We start from the raw sequence: 13,095 nt of genomic DNA, 5'->3' as shown, positions 1-13,095 counted from the left end.
TCGAGGGTGCAGTTAAAATCCCCCCTCCCGAGGATGATGCACTCGCCGCTATCGATGGAGCTCAAGAGAGCGGACACTTCTTCAAAGAAGCGCGCTTGCAACGAGCCGGGCCTGGGCACGTACACGTTCACAAAGTGGAGCGGCACGCTACCCAGGCGAACGGCAAGGTGGAGCAAGCGGCCCGGCACTAGCTCCTTGACCCCCAAGATCTCCACCTGAAAAGTCGGGGCCAACAAGATAGCCACCCCACTAGAAATAGGGGTGAGGTGACTCATGTAGACCCCACCCTGCCACTCCAGGAGCCAGGTGCCTTTGTCTCCCGGAACGGTGTGGGTTTCCAGCAGAAAGCTCACCGTGTATCTCCCTTCCCTAAGGACTGAGAGATTGTGAAATCTGCGGTGAGCCCCTCTGCTGCCGTTGATGTTGAGGCTGGCTATGGTTATCTTCATGTCAAAGGTACTTAAAACCCGTCACCAACACCTCACTGTGAGGAGGGAGTGGAAGTGCACCTGGCCCTCCCCTCCCCCAGCAACCCATTGAGGAACACATTAAAACGGCGCCTCTCAACCAGTTTCACGCTCGCGCGCTTGCCCGCTATCTTAAGGGCGGCACGGACGGACTGGATGATCAGCGCCAGATTCGACCAACGGTCGAGGGCCAGCTGAACTTTATTGCGGCAACCCCTGCAAACCGTGAGGAAATCCTGGAGTTCCGCTGTGGGGATGAGGGGAGATTCGGTGGGCGGCACGAGGGACTCCACCACCTCACTGGCGATGGAATCAAGGTCATCCTCCGTGCCCCGCACAGAATCCCCATCCTCCTCCGGGTCATCACCGCCAGCAGCCGACACATCTGCCACACACACTGGGGCGGACGTCCCGGCCGCGCCAGCTGGTCCCGCCTCCGTCACGATCTCACCCCCAGGATCGATGGCGGAGGAGTCCTCTCTGGGTTCTACTGTGAAATTGGAGCCTGTGGGCGCCAGCAGTTCAGGACCCCCCTCCACCTCCGTCCCCAGGCCAATAAGTGGTCCAGGGGAGACAGAAGTTCCTGACCGGAAATCCAGCCGGAGCCGAGACCGGAGGCGGAGAGAGGAGGCCATCTCCCGCTCCGCCAGCACCCACAGGCCCAGCAGATGGGGCAGCATTCTCGGTTATAACCGGGTCGGGTGTCTCCTGATTGGTGGTGGACTCCGGCCGGGAGGGCCGACCCTCTGGGGCCTCGCCCTCCCCTTCACTCAGGCACCCGACCCAGTAGCAGTGGCAGAATGGGCGGCGTCCCCAGGCTCCCCCACCACAAGCAGGGCCCCACTTACTCCTTCAGTAGGGGCCTCATGTACCGTGGCCTTCCCCTCCCCTCCATCCTGATGAATAGGGTGCTCCTGCCTGGACTTTGTAGCCTTGGTGGTGGCGGTAGGGGAAACCTGGGGACCAGAAACAGGAGACAGCTCCCCTCCAACAGATGGGCCCTGCACCTCAGGGCCCCTCGTTACCTCTGTGGAGGGGTGCCTCCTCTTTTTCCCACTAGGGCGCAGAGGCTCAGAGACCTCCATGTCATCAGAGGCCTCCGCCTCCACACCCTCCTTTTTTTTAGTCACCCTAGGCCTGAGCCCAGCCCTGGGACAGGTGGATTCCGTGAGAACGGGCTTTGGGCTGAGCTCAGGCTCGGGTCGTTTCAATGTGTCCAGGGGACCCGCCTCTTGATGTTTCTTTTGCCTCCGCGTCTTCCTTCCACTCGGACGGGCACTCCCTTCCCCGCTGGAGGCTGTGAAAACCACAGCCTCCGGAACCGACTGAGCGGTGTCTGTTGGATGTGTGGGGGGAGTGGGAGGACCCTGGGCCGCCGAGGTGGAGCTGGCGGCCGGGAGGTTGGGGCAGTTTTTACGAACATGCCCCACCTCCTTGCAGACGTGGCACCGCGCCCCGTCCGAGGTCCAAAAGACACGGTAGGCCGTCCCCTGGAACTCCACATTAAATTGGCCCTCCGAGTCCTCCTCCCGCGCCAGCTGCTTAAATACCTGGCGGCAGAAGGAGTAGACATGTTGGCGGCTGTGTTCCCGAAGACCAAGCCGGACTGGGGTGATCCCTGACCTCCTCCTCCCTCAGATGGTGTTGGTGGGGGAGGAGGAGCTCACTGGGAATGAAGGGTGGGACGTTGGATAACATTATCCACTGCGCAGTGGCCCCCAGAGGGTCCACCGGCAGGAAAGTCCCCCCCACAGTGTGCCCCTTATTCAGGGCCAGGGACACAGCCCGCTCGGTCTTTAGAAAAAATACAGCCTTCCCATACATCTTTGAGGCCGCAACAATGGCCGAGGGGCCGACATCTTCGGCCATTGCCTTCACACAGGCCTCAATGGACATGTTGGGGTGGGGATAGCTCTTCACCCCATGGCTGGATGTTAGCAATTTAAAGTGTGATGGGGCCACATGGGCAGCCACAGAAGCTGCAGCTGCATAGGTAGTAGAGGGCCCCGCCACCGGTGATAAAGGGCTTGCCATGGGTCTAAGAGCTAAACCCACCCCAAATTGTAGGCTTGAAAATAACTTTAAGATGCACAAAACAAACAAACAAACAACAGGTTAGGGGAGAGGCTGAGGGAATAGAGGAGAGGGAAAGACAGGCTGTAAGGGATGACTTTCTTTTCCTTTCTGGAGGTGGTGCACACAGCACACTTAAAACAGTCTCTGCCAGCACACTTGGTCTTGTGGTCTTCTGGTTGGGGGAGGTGTCTTCACCTGGGTCAGCTGAAGCTGCCCAGACACTATTTATCCCCTTCTGTATATTAGCCAGGCAGCTTCAGCTGACTCAGGCTGGGCAATTGGGGTGGGGAGGGAGCTTCCCTGCAACTTTAGTGCAACTGCACAGTTCCCTGCAGAATTGTATATCCCCCACCCCTTGTTCTTCTGACCTCTTCCACCTCCCACAACAGTCCAAATGAAATAAGAGTCTGGTGCTCAACACCCACCTCCAAATACAGGCTTATTCCAAAAGTCTCTCCTCCTCTGCAGCAAAATTTGTTCAAAGTTTTGCAGTTTCTCCTCAGCTCTCCCTCTCCAGCAGCACCTCCAGCAACTGACTGCAGCACTGTCAACTGCACCTCGTTGATGCACTTTGGAGTCCCAATTAGGAAGCAGCCAACCCCCGTTTTTTTTTCTAACCCCCGTGCTGTACCTGTCCTGGGAGTGTTTGATAAGACAGTGGAACAGGGTCAGTGGGATGGGGCTCAATACATTCCGCTTTGTACCAATGGGTAACGCTGTTTTCTGCTTTGGTCCAGGTAACATCGAGTACAGCTGTCCTGCCACCAACGAGTGTGAAATCACAAAGCGGAGACGCAAATCTTGCCAGGCCTGTCGATTTACTAAGTGTCTGAAAGTAGGAATGCTAAAAGAAGGTAAGAAAAGAGGAAGAGGGGGATAATGGTGGTGGAGAGACAGGCATAGGGACATTCCAGCAAACACTCTCAGGACAGATACAGCACGGGGTTAGATACAGAGTAAAGCTCCCTCTACACTGTTCCATCAAACACTCCCAGGACAGGTACAGCACGGGGTTAGATACAGAGTAAAGCTCCCTCTACTCTGTTCCATCAAACACTCCCAGGACAGGTACAGCACGGGGTTAGATACAGAGTAAAACTCCCTTTATAAAAAAAAAATGGGGTTAGATACAGAGAAAAGCTCCCTCTACACTGTCTCCATCAAACACTCCCAGGTCAGGGACAGCACGGGTTAAATACAGAGTAAAGCTCCCTCTACACTGTCTCCATCAAACACTCCCAGGTCAGGGACAGCACGGGTTAGATACAGAGTAAAGCTCCCTCTACACTGTCTCCATCAAACACTCCCAGGTCAGGTACAGCACAGGGTTAAATACAGAGTAAAGCTCCCTCTACACTCTCCCATAAAATGTTACCCTGCAGATCAACTGATAGCCATTGTCCATTGTGCAAATCTTCTTTCTTTTGGGCCTCCTTATCTCGAGAGACAATGGATACGCGCCTGGAGGTGGTCAGTGGTTTGTGAAGCAGCGCCTGGAGTGGCTATAAAGGCCAATTCTGGAGTGACAGGCTCTTCCACAGGTGCTGCAGAGAAATTTGTTTGTTGGGGCTGTTGCACAGTTGGCTCTCCCCTTGCGCCTCTGTCTTTTTTCCTGCCAACTACTAAGTCTCTTCGACTCGCCACAATTTAGCCCTGTCTTTATGGCTGCCCGCCAGCTCTGGCGAATGCTGGCAACTGACTCCCACGACTTGTGATCAATGTCACACGATTTCATGTCGCGTTTGCAGACGTCTTTATAACGGAGACATGGACGGCCGGTGGGTCTGATACCAGTGGCGAGCTCGCTGTACAATGTGTCTTTGGGGATCCTGCCATCTTCCATGCGGCTCACATGGCCAAGCCATCTCAAGCGCCGCTGACTCAGTAGTGTGTATAAGCTGGGGGTGTTGGCCGCTTCAAGGACTTCTGTGTTGGAGATATAGTCCTGCCACCTGATGCCAATTATTCTCCGAAGGCAGCGAAGATGGAATGAATTGAGACGTCGCTCTTGGCTGGCATACGTTGTCCAGGCCTCGCTGCCGTAGAGCAAGGTACTGAGGACACAGGCCTGATACACTCGGACTTTTGTGTTCCGTGTCAGTGCGCCATTTTCCCACACTCTCTTGGCCAGTCTGAACATAGCAGTGGAAGCCTTACCCATGCGCTTGTTGATTTCTGCATCTAGAGACAGGTTACTGGTGATAGTTGAGCCTAGGTAGGTGAACTCTTGAACCACTTCCAGAGCGTGGTCGCCAATATTGATGGATGGAGCATTTCTGACATCCTGCCCCATGATGTTCGTTTTCTTGAGGCTGATGGTTAGGCCAAATTCATTGCAGGCAGACGCAAACCTGCAAATGAGCTGTGGAAGTGTAGACAATTGCTGATCAAATGTAGTAAGCTAGAGTTGTTGTCTATGGAACTATAATGCAGCATCCTCCATAAAGGTGAGATCCTCCAGAACTCAGCTATTTGTATTTTAACTCGTCCATTTCACCATCATCCCTGAGTGTACTGGCCAACACTAACTCCCAGTCCAGAAACACCATAAATTAAAACGTTTCATCCTTGTTTTCAAATCCCTCCATGGAGCTCGCCCCTCCCTATTTCTGTAATCTCCTCCAGCCCCAAAACCCTCCAAGGTCTCTGAACTCCTCCAGTTCTGGCCTCTTGCTCATCCCCGATTTCCTTCACTCCACCATTGTGTCTTCAGCTTTCTGGCCCAAGCTCAGGAATTCCCTCCCTAAACCTCTCCAACTCTCTTCCTCTCTCCTCCTTTAAGGTACTCTTTAAAAGCTACCTCTTTGACCAAGCATTTGGTCACCTGCTCTAATATCTTCATACATGGCTTGGGGTCAAATTTTGTTTGTTAATGCTGTTGGGAAGTGCCAGGGGATGTCTTACTGTGTGTAACATGCTATATAAATGCCAGCTGTTGTTGTGAGTCAGTGTCTGTGGAATTATAGCCTTCATTGCAGATTGTCCAGTGATTTACGAACATATGAATTAGGAGCAGGAGTAGGCCATTCGGCCCCTCAAGCCTGCTACGCCATTCAATAAGATCATGGCTGATCTGATTGTAACCTCGACTCCATATTTCCACCTACCCCAATAACCTTTCACCCCGTTGAATCTATCTACCTCTGCCTTAAAAATATTCAAAGATTCTGCTTACACTTTTGAGGAAGAGAATTCCAAAGACTCACAACCCCCTGAGAAAACATTTCCCCTCATCTCTGTCTTAAATGGGTGACCCCTTATTTTTAAACGGTGACCCCTAGTTCTAGATTCTCCCACAAGGGGAAACATCCTTTCCACATTCACCCTGTCAAGATCCCTCAGGATCTTATATGTTTCAATCAAGTCACCTCTTACTCTTCTAAATTCCAGCAGATACAGGTCTAGCCTGTCCAATCTTTCCTCATAAGACAGCCCGTCCATTCCAGGTATTAGTCTAGTAATCCTTCTCTGAACTGCCTCCAATGCATTTACATCCTTCCTTAAATAAGGAGACCAGTACTGTACACAGTACTCCAGATGTGGTCTCACCAATGCCCTGTATAACTGAAGCATAACCTCCCTACTTTTGTATTCAATTCCCCTCACAATAAACAATAACATTCTATTCGCTTTCCTAATTACATGCTGTACCTGCATACTAAACTTTTGTGATTTATGCACTAGGACACCCAGATCCCTCTGCATCTCAGAGCTCTGCAATCTCTCACCGTTTAGATAATATGCTTCTTTTTTATTCTTCCTGCCAAAGTGGATAATTTCCCACTTTCCCACATTATATTCCATTTGCCAGGTCTTTGCCTACTCACTTAATCTATCTATATCCCTTTGTAGCCCCCTTATGTCCTCTTCACAAGTTACTTTCCTACCTATCTTTGTGTCATCAGCAAATTTAGCAACCAAACCTTCAGTCCCAAGTCATTTATATAAATTGTAAAAAGTTGAGGCTTCAGCACAGATCCCTGTGGCACATCACTCGTTACATCTTGCCAACCAGAAAATGACCCATTTATGCTTACTCTCTGTTCCTGTTAGTTAACTAATCTTCTTTCCATGCCAATATGTTACCCCCTACAGCATGAGCTTTTATATTCTGCAATAACCTTGATGTGGCACCTTATCAAATGCCTTCTAGAATTCTAAGTACAATACATCCATTGGTTCCCCTTTATCCACAGCATATGTTACTCCCTCAAAGAACTCCAATAAATTGGTTAAACATGATTTCCCTTTCACAAAGCCATGTTGACTCTGCCTGATTACCTTGAATTTTTCTAAGTGCCCTGCTATAACATCTTTAATAATAGCTTCTAACATTTTCCCGAAGACAGATGTTAAGCTAACTGGCCTGTAGTTTCCTGCTTTCTGCCTCCCTCCCTTTTTGAATAAAGGAGTTACATTCGCTATTTTCCAATCTAATGGAACCTTCCCATAATCCAGGGAATTTTGAAAAATTAAAACTAACCGATCAACTATCTTATTCGCCACTTCTTTTAAGACCCTAGGATGAAGTCCATCAGGACCCAGGGACTTGTCAGCCCGCAGCTCCAACAATTTGTTCAGTACCACTTCCCTGGTGATTGTAATTTCCTTGAGTTCCTCCCGCCCTTCCATTTCCTGACTTACAGCTAATACCGGGATGTTACTTGTATCCTTAAGAGTGAAGACCGATGCAAAATATCTCTGCAATTCATCTGCCATCTCATTATCCATTATTAATTCCCCAGACTCACTTTCTATAGGACCAACACTCACTTTGTTAACTCTTTTTTAAATATCTATCGAAATTCTTACTATCTGTCTTTATATTTCTAGCTAGCTTTCTCTCGTACTCTAATTTATCTTCCTTATCAATACTTTAGTCATTCTTTGCTTTTTTAAAATATTCTGTTCAATCTTCTGACCTGCCTCCCATCTTTGCACAATTATGGGCTGTTTCTTTAAGTTTGATACTGTCTCGAACTGTTTTAGTTAACCACGGATGACGGATCCTCCCTTGGAATTTTCCTTTCTTGTTGAAATGTCTGTATTCTGTGTATTCTGAAATATCCCCTTAAATGTCTGCCATTGCAATGATGACACAAACTAAAATAAAATCAAACTAAAATAAAAAATAACTAAAAATGAAAGTAAAGTGGGGGGCTGTCATGCTCTGAAATTATTGAACTCAATGTTCAGTCCGGCAGGCTGTAGTGTGCCTAATCGGTAAATGAGATGCTGTTCCTCGGGCTTGCGTTGATGTTCACTGGAACACTGCAGCAAGCCCAGGACAGAGATGTGAGCATGAGAGCAGGGGGGAGTGTTGAAATGGCAAGCAACCGGAAGCTCAGGGTCCTGCTTTTGGACTGAGCGGAGGTGTTCCGCAAAGCGGTCACCCAGTCTGCGCTTGGTCTCCCCAATGTAGAGGAGACCCCATTGTGAGCAGCGAATACAATATACTATATTGAAAGAAGTACAAGTAAATCGCTGCTTCACCTGAAAGGAGTGTTTGGGGCCTGGGATAGTGAGGAGAGAGGAGGTAAATGGGCAGGTATTACACCTCCTGCGATTGCAGGGGAAGGTGCCATGGGAAGGGGACGAGGTGGTGGAGGTAATGGAGGAGTGGACCAGGGTGTCGCGGAGGGAACCAATTTAGTGATCCTTCACTGTACTGCTTCCAAGGAAAGTATATCCTTCCTTAGATATGGAGACTAAAACTGCACACAGTATTCCAGGTGTGGTCTCACCAAAGCCTTGTACAATTGTAGCAAGACTTCCTTATTCCTGTACTCCAATCCCCTTGCAATAAAGACCAACATGCCATTTGTCTTCCAAATTGCTTACTGTACCTGCTTGTTAACTTTCTGTTTTCCTTGGATGAACACCCTCATATCTCTCTGAACATCAACATTTATAAGTTTCATGCCTTTTAAAAAAATATTCTGCTCTTCTCTTCTTATGACCAAAGTGAATAACTTCACACTTGCCCAGTATGATTTTATGATTTGGTGATTAATTCTATCTGAGCTGCAAATGAAGCCAGGTCCCAGACAGGAAAGAGCATCATGTCGCAGTGCACAGAGATGCCACTTTCATCCACGTTGATGTCCCTATGTTGACGGGGCCATACACAACATGAATGGCGTGTGTGACCCCTCAGCTGTTGCTTAGCGTACAATGATTCTGTTGCTGGGCTCCAGTCCAGGGTCATATATACTGCTTTTGACTCGAGAGAGAGATTTGTCACTCACCCATTCTGCTAATCCCATGTGACCTTTCATCAAAATTTGGAAAAGTTAGAAATGTAAATAGGTTTTAAGAGGAAAAAGAGAGAAAAACAACAAACCAGCAAAGAAACATGAAACAAAATGGGGCAGAGGTTATGATCTCTAACTATTGAACTCAATGTTAACTCTGGAAGGCTGTAAAATGTCCAGTTGAAAGATGAGATGCTGTTCCTCGAGCTTGCGTTAAGCTTCATTAGAAAACTGTAGCAGGCCAAGGACAGAAAGGTCAGAGTGAAAGCAAGGTGGAAAATTGAACTGACAAGTGACAGGAAGCTTGCAGACAGAGTGGAGGAAAACTGCAAAGTGGTCACCCAGTCTGCGTTTGGTCTCCTAAATGTAGAAAAGACCGCATCATGAACGGTGAATAATGTATATGTAAAGTATGAGACCTTGAGAAGGGAGGAGGTAAAAGGGCAGGTGTTGCCTCTCCTGCATACACCCAGAAAGGTGCCGTGAGAAAGGGAGGGGATGTTGGGGGTGACTGAGGAGCGGACCAAGGTGTCACGAAGGGAAGGGTCCCTTTGGAATGTTGAGAGGGGAGGGGAAGATGTGCTTGATGGTGACATCACGCTGGAGGTGGTGGAAATGGTGAAGGATGATCCACTGAATATGAAGGCTGGTGGAGTGGAGGGTGAGGACAAGGGGAACCTGATCATGGCTCTGGGAGGGAGAGGTCAGGGTGAGGGCAGAAGTGCAAGAAATGGGTCGGACACAGGTGACACCCCTGTCAACTATGGTGGGGTCGAATCCTCGGTCGAGGAAAAAGGAAGACATGTCAGAAGCACAAGTGTGGAAGTTGAATCATCAGAGCAGATACAATGGAGACAGAGAAACTGGGAGAATTGAGTCCTTACAGGAAACAAGGTGTGAGGAAGTGTAGTCGAGGTAGCTGTGGGAGTCAGCGAGCTTATAGTGAATATTGGTGGACAGTCTATCGCCAGAAATGGAGGGGAATAGAGAAGTTGAAGAAGGGAAGGGAAGAGTCGGAAATGGACCATGTATAGGTGAGAGAAGGGTGGAAATTGGAAACAAAGTTGATGAAATTTTCCAATTCAGGGCGGGAGCAGGAAACAGCACCGGGGAATTACTCATGGAGGCAGAGGGCATAGCTGAGAAATGAATACTTTACATCTGTCTTTACCAAGGAAGAAGATGCAACCCAGGAAATGTTGAAAGAGGAGGTAAATCAGACACTAGAGGGGTTTAAAATTGATAAAGAGGAAATATTATGTAGGCTGTCTGTACTTAAAGTGGATAAAGCATCAGGACCAGATGAGATACATCCAAGGATATTGAGGGAAGTGAGGATGGAAATTGCAGAGGCACTGGCCAGAATTTTTCAGTCTTCCTTTGACTCGGGGGTGGTGCCAGAGGACTGGAGAATTGCAAACACTACACCCTTGTTCAAAAAGGGTGTAAAGATAAGCCCAGCAACTACAGGCCAGTTTAACTTCAGTGGTGGGAAAACTTCTAGAAAAAATAATTCGGGATAAAATCAATAGTCACATGGACAAATGCAAGTTAATTAAGGAAAACCAACATGGATTTCTTAAGGGAAAATCATGTTTAACTAACTTGCTGGAGTTTTTTAAGGAGGTAACAGAGAGGGTTGATGAGGGCAATGCTGTTGATGTGGTGTACATGGACTTTCAAAAGGTGTTTGATACCGTGCCACACAACAGACTTGTGAGCAAACTTGTAGCTCATGGAATAAAAGGGATGGTAGTGACATGGATATGAAATTGGCTGAGTGACAGGAAACAGAGTAGTGGTTAATGGATGTTTTTCAGGCTGCAGGAAGGTTTGTAGTGGAGTTCCCCAGGGATCAGTGTTGGGACCCTTGCTTTTCCTGATATATATTAATGACCCTGGTGTACAGGGCACAATGTCAAAGTTTGTAGATGATACAAAACTTGGAAGCATTGTGAACTGTGAGGAGGATGGTGTAGAACTTCAAAAGGACAGAGACAAGTTGGTGGAATGGGCAGACAGGTGGCAGATGAAGTTCAATGCAGAGAAACGTGAAGTGATTCATTTTGGTAGGAAGAACATGGAGAGACAATATAAAATAAAGGGTACAATTCTAAAGGGGGTGCAGGAGCAGAGGGACCTGGATGTATATGTGCATAAGTCATTGAAGGTGGCAGGACAGGTTGAGAGAGCGGTTAATAAAGCATACAGTATCCTGGGCTTTATTAATAGGGGCATAGAGTACAAGAGCAAGGAGGTTATGTTGAACTTGTATAAGACACGAGTTCGGCCTCAGCTGGAGTATTGCATCCAGTTCTGGGCACCGCACTTGAGGAAGGACGTGAGGACATTGGAGAGAGTACAGAAAAGATTCAAAGGAATGGTTCCAGGGATGAGGAATTTCAGTTATGAAGATAGATTAGAGAAGTTAGGACTGTTTTCCTTGGAGAAGAGAAGGCTGAGAGGTGATTTGATAGAGGTGTTCAAAATCATGAGGGGTGTGGACAGAGTAGATAGAGAGAAACTGTTCCCACTTGTGAAAGGATCGGATCGAGAACGAGAGGGCACAGATTTAAAGTATTTGGCAATAGAAGCAGAAGTGACATGAGGAAAATCTTTTTCATCCAGCAAGTGGTTAAGATCTGAGAGTGCCTGAGAGTGTGGTGGAGGCAGGTTCAATTGAAGCATTCAAAAGGGAATTAGACTGTTATATGAAAAGGAAGAATGTGCAGGGTTAGAGGAGAAGGTGGGGGAATGGAACTGAGGGAATTGCTCTTTCAGAGAGCCAGTGTGGACATGATGGGCCGAATGGCCTCCTTCTACACTATAACAATCCTGTGATTCTGTCATACTGAGAGCTGGGATAAATGGAGCATTTTTAGTTTGGCAAACTGTAATTAGTGGAGTGCCACAGGGATCATTGCTGGGGCCTCAACTATTTATGATCTATTTGAACGACTTGGATGAAGGAACTGAGTGTATTGTTGCCTACTTATGCACCCATGTCTTGGAGCAACTGGTTTCTGCAGAAGCCTTGAAGTCACCAAGAAATGTACCAGCCACACCATTCCCTGTAGAAGTTTCAAACTCTAAGTAACTATTGAAAGCCCTTAAACATGTTGTCACCTCCCAAATCCATGCCCATCTTTCCTGGAACTACATGTTTGAATCTCTTCAGTCAGGTTTCTGACCCTGCCACTGTCCCACTTTTATCAAAGTCACAAATGACATCCGATGTGACGAAGGTAAACACTCCCTCATCAGACTGCCTGTCTGATGTCCAGTACTGGATGTGCAGAAATTTCCTCCAACTAAATATTGGGAAGAACTGAAGCCATTGTTTTCAGTCCCTGCCTCAAACTCCATTCCCTAGCCACTGACTACACATCCCTGTTGGTGGTAAGTGTCTGAGACTGAACCAGACTTTGCCTCATATTTAACCCAAGTTGAGCTTCCTACTGAATATCCACACCATCACGAAGACCACTCATTTCCATCTCCGTATCACCTGACCTCACCCCTCAGCTCATCTGCTACTGAAACCCTCATTCATGCCTTTGTTGCCTCCAGACTTAACTATTCCAAAGCACTCCTCGCTGGTCTCCCACATTCTACTCTCCGTAAACTTGAGGTCATCCAAACCTCAACTGCCTGAGTCCTAATTCACACCAAGTCCTGTTCATCCATCGCCCCCTGCTCTCTGACCTACACTGGCACTGAGTAAAGAATCTAAAATTCTCATCACTTTGTTCAAATCTCCTCCATGGCCTCGCCCCTCCCTATCTCTGTAATCTCCTCCATGGCCTCGCCCCTCCCTATCTCTGTAATCTCCTCCATGGCCTCGCCCCTCCCTATCTCTGTAATCTCCTCCATGGCCTCGCCCCTCCCTATCTCTGTAATCTCCTCCATGGCCTCGCCCCTCCCTATCTCTGTAATCTCCTCCAGCCCCTCGCCCCTCCCTATCTCTGTAATCTCCTCCATGGCCTCGCCCCTCCCTATCTCTGTAATCTCCTCCAGCCCCTCGCCCCTCCCTATCTCTGTAATCTCCTCCATGGCCTCGCCCATGCCTATCTCTGTAATCTCCTCCATGGCCTCGCCCCTCCCTATCTCTGTAATCTCCTCCATGGCCTCGCCCCTCCCTATCTCTGTAATCTCCACCAGCCCTACAACCCTCCGAGATCTCTGCACTCCACTAATTCCGGCCTCTTGAGCATCCTTTTAATTGCTCCATCATTGGTGGCTGTGCTCCAACCTCTGGAATTCCCTCCTTCAATCTCTCCACCTCTCTACCTTTCTCT

At 48.5% G+C, this 13,095-nt stretch overlaps 1 protein-coding gene across 1 annotated transcript in view; it reads left to right on the top strand.

The window, feature by feature from the left end:
* esrrb (estrogen-related receptor beta) overlaps nt 1-13,095 on the top strand; it is a gene marked incomplete at its 3' end in the record, with an annotated part of 184,563 nt that overhangs the window by 51,637 nt on the left and 119,831 nt on the right. The window contains exon 2 of the mRNA XM_068038234.1: nt 3,281-3,397. Within this exon, the coding sequence (XP_067894335.1) occupies nt 3,281-3,397 (117 nt within the window). The remainder of the gene's footprint in view (nt 1-3,280; nt 3,398-13,095) is intronic.

The sequence above is a fragment of the Heterodontus francisci genome, chromosome 9, assembly GCF_036365525.1.
Source record: "Heterodontus francisci isolate sHetFra1 chromosome 9, sHetFra1.hap1, whole genome shotgun sequence".
NCBI classification, from domain to species: domain Eukaryota; kingdom Metazoa; phylum Chordata; class Chondrichthyes; order Heterodontiformes; family Heterodontidae; genus Heterodontus; species Heterodontus francisci.
The sequence above is the reverse complement of the archived record's forward strand: the minus strand, read 5'-3'. Positions and strand labels throughout refer to the sequence as shown.